Genomic DNA, 17846 nt, shown 5'->3' with positions numbered 1-17846 from the left:
CAGCTAGCGAGGGATATTATGAGTAACAAGAAGGGTTTCTTCAGGTATGTTGGCAATAAGAAGAAAGCCAAGGAAAGTGTGGGCCCCCTACTGAATGAGGGAGGCAACCTAATGACAGAGGATGTGGAAAAAGCTAATGTACTCAATGCTTTTTTTGCCTCTGTCTTCACGAACAAGGTCAGCTCCCAGACTACTGCACTGGGCAGCACAGCATGGGGAGGAGGTGACCAGCCCTCTGTGAAGGAAGAAGTGGTTCGGGACTATTTAGAAAACCTGGACGTGCACAAGTCCATGGGGCCGGATGCGTTGCATCCGAGAGTGCTAAAGGAACTGGCGGCTGTGATTGCAGAGCCATTGGCCATTATCTTTGAAAACTCATGGCGATTGGGGGAAGTCCTGGAAGACTGGAAAAAGGCTAATGTAGTGCCCATCTTTAAAAAAGGGAAGAAGGAGGATCCTGGGAACTACAGGCCAGTCAGCCTCACCTCAGTCCCCAGAAAAATCATGGAGCATGTCCTCAAGGAATCAATTCTGAAGCACTTAGACGAGAGGAAAGTGATCAGGAACAGTCAGCATGGATTCACCAAGGGAAAGTCATGCCTGACTAATCTAATTGCCTTCTATGATGAGATAACTGGTTCTGTGGATGAAGGGGAAGCAGTGGACGTGTTATTCCTCGACTTTAGCAAAGCTTTTGACACAGTCTCCCACAGTATTCTTGTCAGCAAGTTAAAGAAGTATGGGCTGGATGGATGCACTACAAAGTGGGTAGAAAGTTGGCTAGATTGTCAGGCTCAATGGGTGGTGATCAATGGCTCCATGTCTAGTTGGCAGCCGGTATCTAGCGGAGTGCCCCAAGGGTTGGTCCTGGGGCTGGTTTTGTTCAATATCTTCATTAATGATCTAGAGAATGGTGTGGATTGCACCCTCAGCAAGTTTGCGGATGACACTAAACTGGGAGGAGTGGTAGATACACTGGAGGGTAGGGATAGGATACAGAGGGACCTAGACAAATTGGAGGATTGGGCCAAAAGAAATCTGATGAGGTTCAACAAGGACAAGTGCAGAGTCCTGCACTTAGGACGGAAGAATCCCATGCAGCGCTACAGACTAGGGACCGAATGGCTCGGCAGCAGTTCTGCAGAGAAGGACCTAGGGGTTACAGTGGACAAGAAGCTGGATATGAGTCAACAGTGTGCCCTTGTTGCCAAGAAGGCCAATGGCATTTTGGGATGTATAAGTAGGGGCACTGCCAGCAGATCGAGGGACGTGATCGTTCCCCTCTATTCGACACTGGTGAGGCCTCATCTGGAGTACTGTGTCCAGTTTTGGGCCCCACACTACAAGAAGGATGTGGAGAAATTTGAGAAAGTCCAGCGAAGGGCAACAAAAATGATTAGGGGGCTGGAGCACATGACTTATGAGGAGAGGCTGAGGGAACTGGGATTGTTTAGTCTACGGAAGAGAAGAATGAGGGGGGATTTGATAGCTGCTTTTAACTACCTGAAAGGTGGATCCAAAGAAGATGGATCTAGACTATTCTCAGTGATAGCAGATGACAAGGAGTAATGGTCTCAAGTTGCAGTGGGGGAGATTTAGGTTGGATATTAGGAAAAACTTTTTCACTAGGAGGGTGGTGAAACACTGGAATGCGTTACCTAGGGAGGTGGTGGAATCCCCTTCCTTAGAAGTTTTTAAGGTCAGGCTTGACAAAGCCCTGGCTGGGATGATTTAGTTGGGATTGGTTCTGCTCTGGGGAGGGGGTTGGACTAGATGGCCTCCAGAGGTCCCTTCCAACTCTGTTATTCTATGATTCTAATAGAACAGGGTGATTTCAAGTGATACATCACCTGTTGTCCTGTCCCAGTTTTTTGCAGTTGGAGGTTCAGGGACACACAGAGCATGGGGTTGTGTTCCTGACCATCTTGGCTAACAGCCCTTGATGGAACTATCCTCCATGAACTCACCTAATTATTTTTTTTAATCCAGTTATATTTTTGGCCTTCACAATATCCCATAGCAACGAGTTCCACAGCTTGACTGTGCATTTTTCTCCTTTTGTTCATTTTAAGCCTGCTGTTTATTAATTTTATCAGGTGACACCTAGCTCCTGTGTTTGGTGAAGGGGTAAATAACGTTCCCTATTCACTTTCTCCACACCATTCATGATTTTATAGACCTCTCTCATATCTCCCCTTAGTCATCTCATTTCTAAGATGAACAGTCTCAGACTTTTTAATCTCTCCTCATATGGAAGCTGTCCCAGACCCCTAATCATTTTTGTTGCCCTTCTCAGCACCTTTTTCCATTCTAATACATCTTTTTTGAGATGAGGCAACCAGAACTGCACACAGTATTCAAGGTGTGACATACCATGGATTAATGTCGTGACATTATGATATTTTCTGTCTGATTACCTCTCCCTTTCCTAATGGTTCCTAACATTCTGTTCACTTTATTGCTGCTGCTGCACATTGAGTGGATGTTTTCAGGGAATTAAGCATGATGACTCCAAGATCTTTTCTTGAGTGGTAACAGCTAATTTAGACCCTGTCATTTTGTATGTATTGGTGGGATGATGTTTTCCAATGTGTGTTACTTAACATTTATCAACATCAAATTTCACCTGCCAGTTTAGTCACCCAGTTTAGTGAAATCCAGTTGTAACTCTTTGCAGTCAGCTTTGGACTTAACTATCTTGAGTAATTTTGTATCATCTGCAAATTCTGCCACCTCACTGTTTATCCTTTTTTCCAGATAATTTATGAATCCTTGGAGGACCCCTGCTATTTTCCTCTCTCCATTGTGAAAACTGACTGTTTATCCCTACTCTTTGTTTCCTACCTTTTAACCAGTTACTGATCCATAAGAGGACCTTCCCTCTTATCCCATGACAGCTTACTTTACTTAAGAGGCTTTAGTGTGGGACCTGTCAAAGGCTTTCTGAAAGTCCAAGTACACTATATCCACTCCATCACCTTTGTCCAAATACTGGTTGGCATCCTCAAAGAATTCTAACAGATTGCTGAGCCATGATTTCCTTTTCAAAAGCCATGTTGACTTTTCCTCAACATATTGTGTTCATTTATGTGGAGATGGGGTACATGGGCAGGGGGAAGGGAGGAGAGTGAGAGTGACAGAGAGTGTGAGTGTGAGAGAGAGACACACACACAGAGACGTGCGTGAGCTGGCTGCTGGGGAAATCGCAGAAAGAGTGCACTGTCTCTTTAAGAAAGGGACTCAGCCATTCACCATTCAGACTGCAGCTCTCAGTCCTCCTGAGCCAGGCTGTCCCCTCTGCCCTGCTCTGCAGAGATGGGATACAAGGGCGGGGGGAGGGGGAAACCCTTACATCAGCACCCTACCCCCTCCACACACACCCTATGCTGCACAGCCAGCAGGAGGGTCCCAAGAGCAGCTGCAGGGTGGAGCAACGTGGGGGTCAGGGCACTTGAGCGTATGCTGCCGGCTATGCGCGCTCTGCTAATCAGCTGCGTGGCAATTGAATCTCTCCTGCACGGCTGCCCAAACACACAGATTACAGGGAACACAGGTTGAAATCCCCATTTATTATTGGATTTTTTGCCTTTGTAGCCTCTGTACTGTCCCTGTGCATTTCACAATCACTATCACCGTCCAGGTCACGTGGTTGGTAGTATATTCCTACTGCTATACTTTTATTGTTCAAGCGTGGAATTTTTATCCATACAGATTCTATGGTATGGCTTGATTCATTTAATATTTTTACTTTGACTCTATATTTTTTTCCACACATAATGCCACTCCCCAACTAGCATGACCTATTCAGTCATTCCTATATATTTTGTACCCTGGTATTACCATGTTCCATTGATTATCCTTATTCCATCAAGTTTCTGCAATTCCTATTATAGCAATATTCTCATTTAATGCCAGGCACTCCTCTAGCTCACCCACCTTAGTATTTAGACTTCTAGCATAGTGTTTCTCAAATGCAGCCACCAGGGGCTTTTCTTGTGGCCACAGCCTCCTGCGCAATGACTGAAGGGGGGACAAAGCAGTGGGCTCTGCCCCCTCCAGAGCCACAAATGCCAGAGGAGCAGGCAGCCAGTGAGTTCCCCACTTTTCTGGGTGCAGTGAGGATCAGGCTTCAGCCCTAGGGTGATGGCCTCTGGCCCTGGATGCCAGCCTTTGGCTCACTACCACCACACATTGCCCCTGACCTCCACCGCCTCCCCAGTCCCCCATCTAGCCCCTCATCATCTCTGGCCCCCATTGTCTCCTAACCCACCTCCACATCCAGGACTTAATTTGTCCCCTGGCTTGCCAGGGCTGAGTAAGTCTGCTGTGAAAAGTGATACTAACAAACATACAAATATTACTTTTTGCAGCAGCAGACTTACTAGCTAGCAAGTCTTAAAAAAAAAATAACAACCAAAAACCAAAAGAAACAACAAAAAAACAAGAATGTGTGAAGCACCTTGTCTGTGTTTCTATTCTGTTTAGGTCCAGTAAAGAATAGAGACAACTGTACATTACTCTTATTATTGAGTCTGAAAAAATTACATAAATAAATTATAATGATTTGGACACTTATATGTGTATATTTATTTGTTTTTCTTAAAGTTAATTAAGTATTTTAGGAAAAATTGTCAGAGCGGCCAGCAGCAAGAGTTGATGGCCACATTCTGAGGCCACCAAAATTTTTCTTGTGAGAACCCCTGTTCTAGCACACACAAAATAAAAATACATAAAATAATAGTCTAGAAAATGGCCTACAATGAATGCAGACCATATTTACACAATGGGGGACTCTATCCTGGGATGCAGTGACTCTGAAAAAGATTATACAAATTGTTCCAGCACCCCGTCATAATGGTCCCTTCTGGCCCCGGAGACTATGAATCTAGAAGGTAGACAGGGAGACCAGAAACTCCCAGTCCACAATGCAAGAATAAGTGACATTCAATGAAGCTGAAAGGCAGCAGACTCAAAAGTCACAAAAGGAAATATTTTTTCAAGTATATTATACAATGTACAATTAGTCTGTAGAATTCATTGCCACATGATATAGATTAAAAGATATGCAGCTTTTACTACCTGAAGGGACCATTATAATCATCTAGCCTGACCTGATGTACAAGATAGGCCAGAATCTCTGGTTGAACAAGAGCATATCTCAGAAAGATAACTGATCTTGACTTGAAGATTTCAAGTAATGGAAAGTCAACTACATCCCTAGACAAATTGTTCCAATGGTAAATTTCTCTCACTCTTAAAAATTTGCACATTATTTCCAGTCTGAATTTGTCTAGCTTCAACTTGCAGCCATTGGATCTTGTTATGCTTCTGGTACTGAGGCCAAGAGCTTAGCCAGACAGAAAAAGGGAGAAGACATTCATATGAATACAAAGAATATCCAGAATTATACCCATAAATATATTTTTAAACAAACAAGAGTTTTGGAAGGAATATTAAACCCTTCTGTTTCAGACCATAAGCCAACTCTGACTATTGACAGTTAGGAAGAAACTTATCCCATAGCCATCTACTAGGGTTTCTTGCACCTTCCTAAGATGCATATATTTATGAGGACTACTTTTGTATTCTTCTGATTGTGTAGCCAAAAACACCCATGGCCCCGATTCTGTATTTTTTACTTCAATGGGTACAGAATTGGGCCCAATACTTGAACCTCAGAAGGACTCAGATGAAGCCTTTAAAAATCTCTACACATTATTTGCTTTTCTGTACCTAAAAGAGCCATGACGCTAGAGTTTGCTGCCCCTGGGAAGTTCCAGAGTAGGAAGTAAGTGCTATATGTTCCACTGAGAAGCTGGGAATATCTTCTTTTCAATGGAATAGAGCTCTAATTTCTAACTCCACAAGACTGCTTGATATACTTGTCTTTAAAATCAGCAAATCTGTATGTACAGAAAATCCAACACCACTGCAGGACTGGATCTTCCTGTCCTGACCCTCAGCCGTACACAATTTTGTGAGGGGAACTCCACATCTCAAGGAGAAGGTCTGAAAGAAACATTTCACTGTCCAGTTGAGATTTTGTTTGTTTTTTAAATGGCGGCTGTTTGAAGATGTTCAGCAGTATGGAGTGTTAAAACATGTCCTGGGGAGATGGAGTGATGGGCAGAGGCCAGTTGAAGTGGGCAAAGATGAATGATACATTTATTTCTCACATGACTGGGATTTATGACATGGACATCACCTCCATACCAACCATGAAAGTGGAATAAAGATCCCATCAACCACCTTCTCCTTTGCTCAGGGCTAACTTTACTTTAAAAGAAGAGCAACTAAACTCAGAATACTGGTACTAACACGCACACCCTCCCTCTGCCTCCACAGCACCAAGTCTTCTCCAGTTCCCACCGGCTGGGACAGAAGAGGCCATACCCTTCCTGCCTGCTATGTAAAGACCCACACTAGAACTTCCCTGACCCTGTGTCTCTCATGCCCACTGTCCCTGTGTAGGAGGCAGAAAACCTTCTATATGGCTTCCTGTTGGCCCATAGGCTCCCCTACTCACAGAACTGCAACTACAGCTCCCACTTTTAAAGGGTGTGACAGGGTCGGGCCAGACGGCTATAGGAGAGTAATAGAAGGCTGATATATTAGCCCCAGGTTAAGTAGGTCCCTTTTCCCTGGGTAAGGTAACAAGGAAGGTTCCAGAACAATCAGGAACCTTCTGGAGACAATTAAGACTGACAGGCTGATTAGAACACCTGCAGCCAATCAAGAAGCTGCTAGAATCAATTATGGCAGGCTAATCAAGGCACCTGGGTTTTAAAAAGGAGCTCACTTCAGTTTGTGGTGTGCGTGTGAGGAGCTGGGAGCAAGAGGCACTAGGAGCTGAGAGTGAGAACGTGGACTGTTGGAGGACTGAGGTGTACAAGCATTATCAGACACCAGGAGGAAGGTCCTATGGTGAGGATAAAGAAGGTGTTGGGAGGAGGCCATGGGGAAGTAGCCCAGGGAGTTGTAGCTGTCGCACAGCTGTTCCAGGAGGCACTCTAGACAGCTGCATTCCACAGGGCCCTGGGCTGGAACCCAGAGTAGAGGGTGGGCCCGGGTTCCCGCCAAATCTTCCCAACTCCTGGTCAGACACAGGAGGAGTCAACCTGGACTGTGGGTTCAGAAAAACGGCCAAGCTGAGGTGAAGCTCCAAGGTGAGCAAATCTGCCAATAAGCGCAAGACCCACCAAGGTAGAGCAGGAACTTTGTCACGAGGGCTATTAACAGGGCTGCATTTACAGGTTACACACCCCTAGGCACAGCACCTTCAATGCCCTCCCGCCTACAGTTGACCTCCCTGTTGCACGCAGTTTTAGAGAGGTAAGGCGCCCCTAGACACATGCCTACTGTGCCTAATTGGAAATCCAGCCCTGGTTATTATAGGCATGCTAGATTGCACACATGCACCCAGAGGCCTAAGGCCCTGTGACAGCTAAACTGGTTGTTTACAAAAGAACTAAAACAGAAGTGGCCTTCCATGAATGTTGGCCTGCAAGATGAGGCACTGTTGACACCATGGTGATGGACATGGTATAGTAATGCACTAATGCAGAGAGAGCAAGAGACAGAAAAAGAGATGACAGGAAACAGGATCAGGGCTGGAGAAGGCAACAGCTGATTGGGGTTTCTGCCAACAGAAGAGTAAGCTGGCAGGTGGCTCAATGCTTGCATTCCCCCATCCCCAACCCAAGGCCTTGCCCCTGCCATTTGAGCTACCCCCACAGCTGCCATTTTTTCAGCACTACAGCTGCTCACAAAGACCAAAGCATTTTTTTAATGGAGTAAGTGTATGTTTTCCAGTCTCCACTCATTCAAAAATGTTTGAACCATTTCCCCTAAAACTTCTAAATAATTCATCTTCAGGCAGACAAGGTCTGGAAAATGGCAGCTTCTGTGGTGAATATCTCAGGGTTACAAGTGACTCAGAGCAGCATTTAGGATGGAAATGCTGGGACACCCTTCACTATAGCTGTCACCGGTGCTCCAGCAATAATATGTATAAATAAATAAATAAGAATACTCTAAACCAGGCAAAAATTGCTGGTCTCAGTTTTGTTTTGACAGATTTTGAATTTCATGACTGTTGCATTTGAGCAATCATTCATGAGTTTGGAGGTAGATTAGAAACCTACCTACCTACCTGATTATTCTTTTGAAATGAAATCTAACTGCAACTACATGAGCAAACAGGAATTAACAGAATGTTTGCTGAAACCGCAGAGTTCTAGTTTTTATGTACTTTCCCATTTCAGATCCTATAAAGTTCTGCTAGAAAGCTTTCAGTATTTCTCAGTTTCATGGTTGAGGAATTTGCCACAAAATCCACCCTTTATAGCATATTTTTCAAAGAGTATCTATACTTTCATTTTGTTTAAATGCGGTCATGTCCTGGTGTAAAATGGCATAGCTTCGTTGATGTCAATTTACACTAACTGGGGTCAATTTAAATGGGGTCAATTTAACTGGGGACAATTTAAATGGGGTCATGTCCTGGTGTAAAATGGCATAGCTTCGTTGATGTCAATTTACACTAACTGACATCTAGCAAAGAATCTTAAAACCTTACTGCCCATAAACTTGTAAACCAATAAAATGTTGCCTTCCTAAATCTGCAAAGAGCCTGAAACAACAGCACTGAGAGCTGTTAAACTGTCATCACTGGGCTTCACATTAACTGTCAATATTGCTAAATGTTTCATGGATGATGTGAGGAAGGGTGGGCCAGGAGAACTAGGCTCAATTCTTGGCTTTGCCACAGATTTCTTGTGTGACTCTGTGCAAGGGTATGTCTAGGCTACAGTGGCACAGATGCGTCTTACATTGTTGGAAGGGGGTTTTCCATTCACATAGGTAATTCACCTCTCCAAGAGGAAGTAGCTAGTTCACAGAATTCTTCTGTTGACCTAAATGCATCTACAGTGGGGATCAGACTGACCTAACTACGTTGCACAAGGGGTGGATTTTTTCACAGCCCTGAGCAACGTAGCTAGGTTGACCTAAGATTTATGGGTAGATCAGGCCTTAGTCATTTAATCTATCTCATTTCCCATTTTTAAAATAGGAATAATAGTACTTCCTTTTACCTACCTTTTGTCTCCCTCAGGTATTTAAATTGTATAAAAAAATTTATAATGTGTCTACACAGTGCCTAGCATTGATCTCAGTTGGGCCTCTGGACATATTATAATGAGATAATAAAAATGATTTTACATCATGACAGACCTATAGATGCAAGAATCTTCATACTAAGAGATTTGGAATCTGAACGAGGTATGGGCAAACAGCATCTGCACTGGCCAAAAGAAGTACCCTATGGAGCTGGAAATCAGCAAGCAAATTAAGCACTGCAGATTTATATAATGAACACAGTGACCTGGCAAATGCAGGAAAAAATAACGCATAACACAAGAGCGGTGCCTGAGGATTTGGAGAACGATCTTGTCTTTGGGTCCGATCCTGCAAACAATTTTCACATGCTTAACTTTGCTCACATGAGTAGTCCAATGTGGGACTAAGTATGTGTTTAAGTTTTTGCAGGATCAGGGCCTACAAGATTATTTATTTTCTGACTAACATTTCTCATTATTTTATTTCCTTTTTAATCCAATCTTAAACTGAACTCTTAACAGTATATTTAATGTGCTAAATAGACCTCTACTGTCTTATCTCCATTCTTCTTTTTTCTTAAAAACCTCAAAGAATAATATTTGTAAATGAAAGGGAGGATTTCCTCCTATAGTAAAGACTCATAAATTAGAGATGGGTGAGAACTACTGAACTGAGTCATTCAATTTGTCCTCCTCCAAGGAAGGGTGTTTCCCCGCCACGTATTCTTAAGCGCCTTGGTCAGCCTACTCTATCAATGGAGCTTCCACTAGTTCTTGAGTGAGATGGCTCCACAGCCCAATACATCACACTGAGGATCTTTTTCCTGATTCAACCAATAGTACCATTTCCCATGTCATACCTTCATTGGTCTCTTCAGGGCTTCCTGAATGTCCACCCGCTTCCTCATAATGGTCTGGTCCAGTTTGCGTTCAAAGGCTAACAGGTCCATGTAGGCCTGGGACTCAGGAACCAACTCCCGGATCTGAGGAGGAAGCAGGGAATATCCAAACACTGGAGGCAAGGAATTCATCATATTCCAGGAACAGTAATACTTATATCTGTCCAGACCTTAGAGAGAGGGTTTGCTTAGCAGAAGTGATTGTCTCTAGGCAATACAAAGCATTTTAGATTTGTCTTTGTTTAAACTAGGGTCTTTCTACACTAGAGGAAAGGCATTTTTAAAAACAAGTGTGTTACCTTACACTTTTTAAAACCCTAGTATACACTGGGCAAGTTGTAGGTTAAGGTGTTAGCCAGCTGAGATGAACCCCAGGCTCCTCCAGAGTCTTCAATATGACCAGCTAACAAGTGTTAACATGCAACTTGTCCTGCTTATACTATGGCTAGCTATACTAGCTAACACATTTTTTAAAAACATATCTTTTCCTAGTCTAGAAAAGCTCTAAGAGGAGCTGGCAAGGAGTAGGGCATGAAGAGAGGGAGACAAGAAAGAGGGACACAGAAAAAGAGAGAGAGAAAAGAGAGATTTGAACAAGTGAGCTGGATGCTTGGCAGGGTCCTCCCCTTAGGCTGCAGAGCCGACGACTGGAACTGGTTCCACAAGTCCTTCAGCAGAACCTTTGTAGCAGTTCCCCACTCCCTGCCTGCATATGGTCCCCATTCCATGCTACTGCACAGGGGACTCCGTGGAGTTGATGGGGTATGCAACACCCCACACCCAACGTCCCCACTTGATAAGAAGAACCTGGTTCCATAGGCATATGATTTTCCTCCTGGGATGTGTTCTACACTGGGAAAATGCAGCACAAGAAAATGGGTAAGCTAACATGCTGTTAAACATGACTTAGCACCTAGTGCAGACAAGGATGAGTTGGGTTTTAAAATTTGTTCACTGGACCCTATGATTAACCATGACCAGCAAATTTGTTTTTAAACTTGACTAGCCCTTCCTATACTAGATGTTAAGTTGTGTTTAATATCACATTAGTCAGCACATTTTCTAATGTGATGTATTTTCCCAGTGTAGAAATACTCTTAGAGCTTGGTCACAGACTATCTACTCCTGGCAATACCTGATTTGTGGATAATTGTGAGGCAGGTAGCATTTTAAGACTTGGAGATGTTCCTGATTAACTGTGCCTGACCAGTTGGGTTAAACAAAACACTTGAATAAGTGAGTCCAGACATGGAGTAAATTAGGAACAATTATTCAGGAACAACTCCATGTACAGACAAGCCCAAAGAAGAAATGGGTTACAAACAATTCTTAGGTTTCAGAGTAGCAGCCGTGTTAGTCTGTATTCGCAAAAAGAAAAGGAGTACTTGTGGCACCTTAGGGACTAACCAATTTATTTGAGCATAAGCTTTCATGAACTACAGTTGCATCCGATGAAGTGAGCTGTAGCTCACGAAAGCTTATGCTCAAATAAATTTGTTAGTCTCTAAGGTGCCACAAGTAAACAATTCCTAGTTTAGTCTCTCTTGAGACTTCTTGTCCATTTCTAATACTCACCCCAGCTCTCAACTAAGCAGCAAAAATATTTAACAGCTAAAATATTTCTGTACTACAGCAGTAAACGCAACTTGGCCAATATTTGCTACCTGTTACTGTTTATAATCTGGGTTATACAGTTTGGATTTAGTATATCACACAAATAGATGGGAAATGGATAGCATGGGCCTAGAAGGCATTACTACCAGGCCAAAGTTTATACATTACTACACTTTCTGACAGGTGTTTCAGCATACAGCATATCTGGTACAAACAGGTTCATTTCACAGGAAGTAACTCCTGCCTTTGCCTGCTTCAGGCCTCCAATCAGTTGCTGTTACAGAAATACCATAACAAAGACTGGACTGTGCCACTAACCCTGCCCAAATCTTTATTTCTGCCATTCCTCTAGTTCCAGGCCAGCTCATCATTCCAGGTCTTGCAATGTAGGAGAACACTCATTAATTCAACCATTCAAGTCATATGTTCCACAAACCCTGGCATCCCCTCATCCATCCTGTGCCATTGTTTGGTTGGGGCTGAGCCCTGAGTCCCCCTAATTCATTCCCTTGCACTGTATATGATGTGTGGCAGAGCCTCATGACTTGCTCATAAGGCCTGGAGCCAGAGAAGTACCTTTTCTTTGTCCCATTAAACTCCATTCATGTTTAGCTGTGATATAGACTACTTAAAATTGTCATTTCTCTTATCTGACATTCTTCAGGAAAATGTTAGCAACATGTAAATAATAACTGAACATGAACATTCTGATGAGCCACACCCACTCCACCACAGCAGCAGCACACACTGCACTGGGAACACCCAGGAGCCCCATCAATGGTTTAGATAATGACATGAAAAGTACACTAATAAAGTCTGTGGATGATACCAAGCTGGGAGGGGTTGCAAGTGCTTTAGAGAATACAAAATGATCTATGAGGGAAGACTGAAAAAAACAGGGTTTGTTTAGTCTGGAGAAGAGAAGAATGACAGGGGACATGATAACAGTTTTCAAGCACATAAAAGGTTGTTACAAGGAGGAAGAAAAAAAACTATTCTCCTTAATCTCTGAGGCATAGGCCACGCCAGGGGGATTGAGGGTCCGGAGAAGGCAGCAGGGACCAGGAGCAAAGGGAAGGAGTGGGGAACTGGGCAGCTGTGGTCAAGAGGGTGTTGCTGGAAGGTGCCTTGGCAGCCACCAGGAAGTTGACCGTGACTGTGGTGGCAAGGGGGGAGGCTGCCATTGTGCCTCCCCCATCGGCAGTTACCAGTTGCCTACGCGCTGAGGATAGGACTAGACAAGCAATAGACTTAAATTGCAGCAAAGGTGGTTTAGGTTGGACATTAGGAAAAACTTCCTGTCAAGGTGGTTAAATACTGGAATAAATTGCCTAGGGAGATTGTGGAATCGCCATCATTGGAGATTTTTAAGAGAAGGTTGGACAAACACCTGTCATGGACGGTCTAGATAATACTTAGTCTTGCCATGAGTGCAGGGGACTGGACTAGATAATCTATCAAGGTCCCTTCCAGTCCTACGATTCTATGATACAGGTGCCTGACTTCATAAGCCCATATCATGTGGGCTTAAATCAAGACTGGATGTTTTTCCAAAATATATGTTCTAGTTCAAAGAGGAATTATTTTGTGGAAACTCTATGGCCTGTGTTATGCAGGAGGACAGATTAGAGGATCATAGTGGTTCCTTCTGGGTTTAGAATCTATCATTTTAGAATTGGAACTGACCCTCTCTTTCAGCCCCTCAACATTATATCCAATATCAGAGAAGGGCTAGGGTCTGGGACATCCTGAGTTAATCCTCCACCTCTGCGTCTGATAGTGGGAGCAATGCCTGGTACCTCTTGCACTGTGTCTACCATGAGGATTGAATCCTAGGGCCCCAATCCATCTACCTATCTGATGAAGCTGTAGTGCAACATGGCCAAAAAGAAAAAAAATGCCAACGTCATTGTGGGCTACAGAAACCTCATGTCCCTGGCCAGGACTGTCCCTCTCTATATGTCCCTGATGCAACTTAACCTGGAATACTGGTTTTATTCTGAGTACATTACTGCCAAAGAGATATTGAAAAAGTGGATGGAGTTTGGTGAAGAACAGGAAAAAATATTTTAGGTGCCTGGAGTGGCAGAGTTATCGGGAGAGAGTCAAGGAGCTAACGCTGTATATTTTGGCTATGATTACTTAAGTTGGAGAGGGAGGCCTGATAACAGTTATGATTGTAAGATTTATTAAAAAAACAAGGGTGTTGGAAGGGACCTAAAACCTCCTGCTTCAGGGCATAAGCCAACCTCTAACTAGAGAGGATTAGGAGAAAACTGTCTTTGGAAGCAGGTTATCCAACAGCTGCCTACCGCAGGTTTTCTTATACCTTCATCTGAAGTAGTTGGTACTGAGTCTATCTGAGTCCAAATACTGGACTAGAATGGACCATTTTCTGAACCAGTATACCACCTTCTCTGCTAAGATGAGAATAATATTGAATAGAATAACTGCATGGACAGAATTCCAAGTAGCAGCAGCCTTGTAATTTAGGTAGTTAACTATAACTCAAGATAGGTAAGTCCAAAGCAGACTGTGAAGAGTTACAGAGGGATCTCTCAAAACTGGGTGATTGGGCAACAAAATGAAAGATGAAATTCAATGTTGATAAATGCAAAGTAATGCACATTGGAAAACATAATCCCAACTACCCATACAAAATGATGGGATCTAAATTAGCTTTTACCACTCAAGAAAGAGATCTTGGAGTCAGTGTATACAGTTCTCTGAAAACATCCACTCAATGTGCATCGGCAATCAAAAAAGCTAACAGAATGTTGGACATCATTAGGAAAGGGATAGATAAGAAGACAGAAAATATCATATTGCCTCTATATAAATCCATGGTACACCCACAACTTGAATACTGTGTGAAGATGTGGTCGCCCCATCTCAAAAAAGATATATTGGAATTGGAAAAGGTCCAGAAAATGGCAACAAAAATGATTAGGGGTACGGAACAGCTTCCATATGAGGAGAGATTAATAAGACTGGGACTCTTCAACTTGGAAAAGGAATGACTAAGGGGGGATATGATAGAGGTTTATAAAATCATGACTGGTATGGAGAAAGTAAATAAGGAAGTGTTATTTACTCCTTCTCATAACACAAAAACTAGGGGTCACCAAATGAAATTAATAGGCAGCAGATTTAACACAAAAGGAAATATTTCTTCACACTATGCACAGTCAACCTGTGGAACTCTTTGCTAGAGGATGTTGTGAAGACCAAGATTATAAGAGAGTTCAAAAAAGAACTAGCTAAATAGAGGAAAGGTCCATCAATGGCTATTAGCCAGGATGAGAAGGGATGGTGTCCTTAGCCTCTGTTTGCCAGAAGCTGGGAATGGGTGACAGGGGATGATGGATCACTTGATGATTACCTCTTCTGTTCATTCCCTCTGAAGCACCTGGCATTGGCCACTGTCAGAAGACAGGATACTGGGCTAGATGGACCTTTGGTCTTACCCAGTATGGCCGTTCTTATGTTCTTAAATAGCTCTGTGAGAGAACTGTCTCTCAGACATTCTGCAGAAGCCCCGTTAGACCTCCTTTACCTATCTAAACTATTTCTGTCATGTCTGTTACCTTAGTATACATGTTATAATGTGTTCTTCGACATTCAGGTACTGAAACACCCACTAGATTATAACAAGTCTGAATGCAAAATCTAATCCATTTTGACAATCTGAGCAGCAGATGTTTCTTTCCTCGGTTTCTTATATAAACTACAAAAAAATTGGGAGGGCTTATAAATTTTGTTCTACCTAGATAGTCACTGAGAACTCCTCTAACATCTAGTTAATGTTACATCTAGAATATTTTGCTTCTCCTGGTAAAAATATGGGGTTTTGGAAAAAAAAGAATAGGGAAGTTCACAGATTTTAATCAAAGTCTTGAGCAGGAATTTAGGAGGTGGATGCAATACCATGTTCACCCCATAAAGGAGTGTCCGTCATCAGGATTCGTAATTCACTGTCTCTGCCATATGCTTCACAAGGAGGTGGACCAGGAAGTATGCACAAGGATCTTAATAAAGTCATTCCAGAAGTTTTGTGGCACACAATTTGAGCTCAAAGGTGATGGAAGCTTACAAACAGATGAAACTACATGCAAGATTTCTTTAAAACCTTTACATCACTGGGTATGCAAGAACTGAAGATCTGGGAATAGAAGCATGATGAGCTGGTATAACACAGCTGCCAGATTAACTTTAGTAATACAATCCCACCAAATCTCTTCTTAAAACTCCCCTTTGCCATGATAACTACAAAAAAGCTTGACAACTGTTAGGCAGCTGGTCTGCTGAGACCATGTCCTAGCAAGCTGATCAATAATGCCTCATTCTAGCCTTGTGCTCCTCATCTGTCTGTATCCACCTGCTGTCGCTTGTTTTAAGAGTGTAAGCTCTCTGGAACAGGGACCAGCTCTCGGTTCTGTGCTTGTTCAGGGTAGTGGTCCAGGACTGGGACCCCTAAACATGACCACATCAAGTACCCAAAATAGATCCAGATTCTTTTAGAATCAAACAACAGAACAGAGTATTAGGGACTGCAGCAGCCAAAAATGAAATACTTTTGACAGAGACTCATGCGGAAAAATATTTTCCACTTCACTGTAAAGTTTTCCATGTTGAAATTCAATGGACCGCTCAAGAAAATCATTATTAGAATTGAACAAAGTGCAATCATCCAAACTGTCAGGGTCAGAGAGCTCAGATCTGAAGGCAAGATTTGTCTCTGGCAATGTGACAGGAGATCTGTAGGAAATGGCAGATGAACTGGAGGCTTTAATGTCAATGCCAAAAGATCTGAGCCCAAGGCTGCAGCTATTAATATTATATGAGCTCTGTCCCTTCTTAAAATCATGACACTCTTGGGATAAGTGACACTGGAAGAAAGACACGTAGGAATCCCTGCTCCCACCCAGAAGAAAGGCTTCAGTCAGGGCTCCATACTCTGAGCACCCCAGGAATAGATTAGAGAACACTGCATTTTCCCTCACTGCAAAGGAGGTAAGCCTTTGGTTGTCCTCACGTGTGTAAAAATATAGCCATTATCTCAGTCTTCAGAGACCACAAGTGCTGGGAATTGCATTTTGGCTTGGATTACCTGCTAAAGTGTTGTTCGCTTGGTGATGCTTGGCCATTGGCAACACTGGATGATGGATGCTTCACTCCCTAACTGCCTCCTGATATTCCAGATGAGAGTGAGTTCCTCCTTGATGGTTGAGACAGTATATAAATGTGGTATTACCTGTCAACACCTGAATATTAGGATATGTTTAATTATGGTAGAACTCAGTTTCCCACATGTAGAAGGATGTTTGAGAGCTAAACAAATGTTTCTTAACTCCAACACATTTATATGCAATTTGGCCTTCCCGGGATTCCACAGAACTTGAATACTGAGTTGGTCTTGGTTTGCTCCTCAACGCATGTCTAAAGTGTGTACCACACTTTCACTTTCAATGGGGAGGGAATAGTGAGGAGCACCATTTTGCACCCATATTCTGGGATTATCCACCACTAGAAAGCTTTGAATCGGAATGGTAAATTACCAAATGGAAGTTGGTGTTTGAGGCACAGGCCTCAAATTTGTAGAGGTTTTACTCAAGGCCTAGCAAATGGAGTGACCTGGGTACACAATCCCATGAACTCTAGAAATTTGAAGTAATAGCTCATGGTTTGATGAGACAAAGATCTAACCAGATTGATTGTTTTGAATTTCTTGATCTGTCTGGATTTGCAGATTGAGCCAAGAACTGCCTTTAGGAAAGAGAGAGTCTCAGTGGTATAAAAATAAACTTGTTCCAGCAAATCATAGGACTCAACAACTGGAATAGAGAGCAGATTTACTGAACAGCTAGTCACACATTCTGAGCAGTGAACCCTTATAATGATTAAACATATATTCCTGGCTGCTACTGCTAGGTACTTTGGGAAGACTCATGAACGTAAGAATGGCCATACTGGGTCAGACCAGTGGCCCATCTAGCCCAGTATCCTGTCTTCCAACAGTGGCCAGTGCCAGATGTTTCAGAGGGAATGAACAGAACAGATCAATTTTGAGTGATCCATCCTATCATCCACGGCCAGCTTCTGGCAATTGGAGGTTTAAGGATACCTGACGCATGGGGCTGAGTCCCTGACCACCTTGGCTGAAAGCCATTGATAGACTATTTTCCATGAACTGACTTAATTCTTTTTTGAGCCA

General features: G+C 43.0%; 1 protein-coding gene across 9 annotated transcripts in view; it reads right to left on the bottom strand.

The window, feature by feature from the left end:
• The window catches only part of SMARCD3 (SWI/SNF related BAF chromatin remodeling complex subunit D3), a 245590-nt gene that overhangs the window by 92699 nt on the left and 135045 nt on the right, over positions 1-17846 (bottom strand). For 8 of the 9 annotated variants that reach the window (XM_074946671.1, XM_074946669.1, XM_074946670.1 and 5 more), the window contains one exon: positions 9980-10102. The exons of the other annotated variant lie outside the window; for it this stretch is intronic. In XM_074946671.1, the coding sequence (XP_074802772.1) occupies positions 9980-10102 (123 nt within the window). The remainder of the gene's footprint in view (positions 1-9979; positions 10103-17846) is intronic. 9 annotated transcript variants of the gene reach the window in all.

The sequence above is a fragment of the Natator depressus genome, chromosome 2, assembly GCF_965152275.1.
Source record: "Natator depressus isolate rNatDep1 chromosome 2, rNatDep2.hap1, whole genome shotgun sequence".
NCBI classification, from domain to species: domain Eukaryota; kingdom Metazoa; phylum Chordata; order Testudines; family Cheloniidae; genus Natator; species Natator depressus.
Note: the sequence above shows the minus strand (reverse complement) of the source record. Positions and strands in the feature narration are given on the sequence as shown.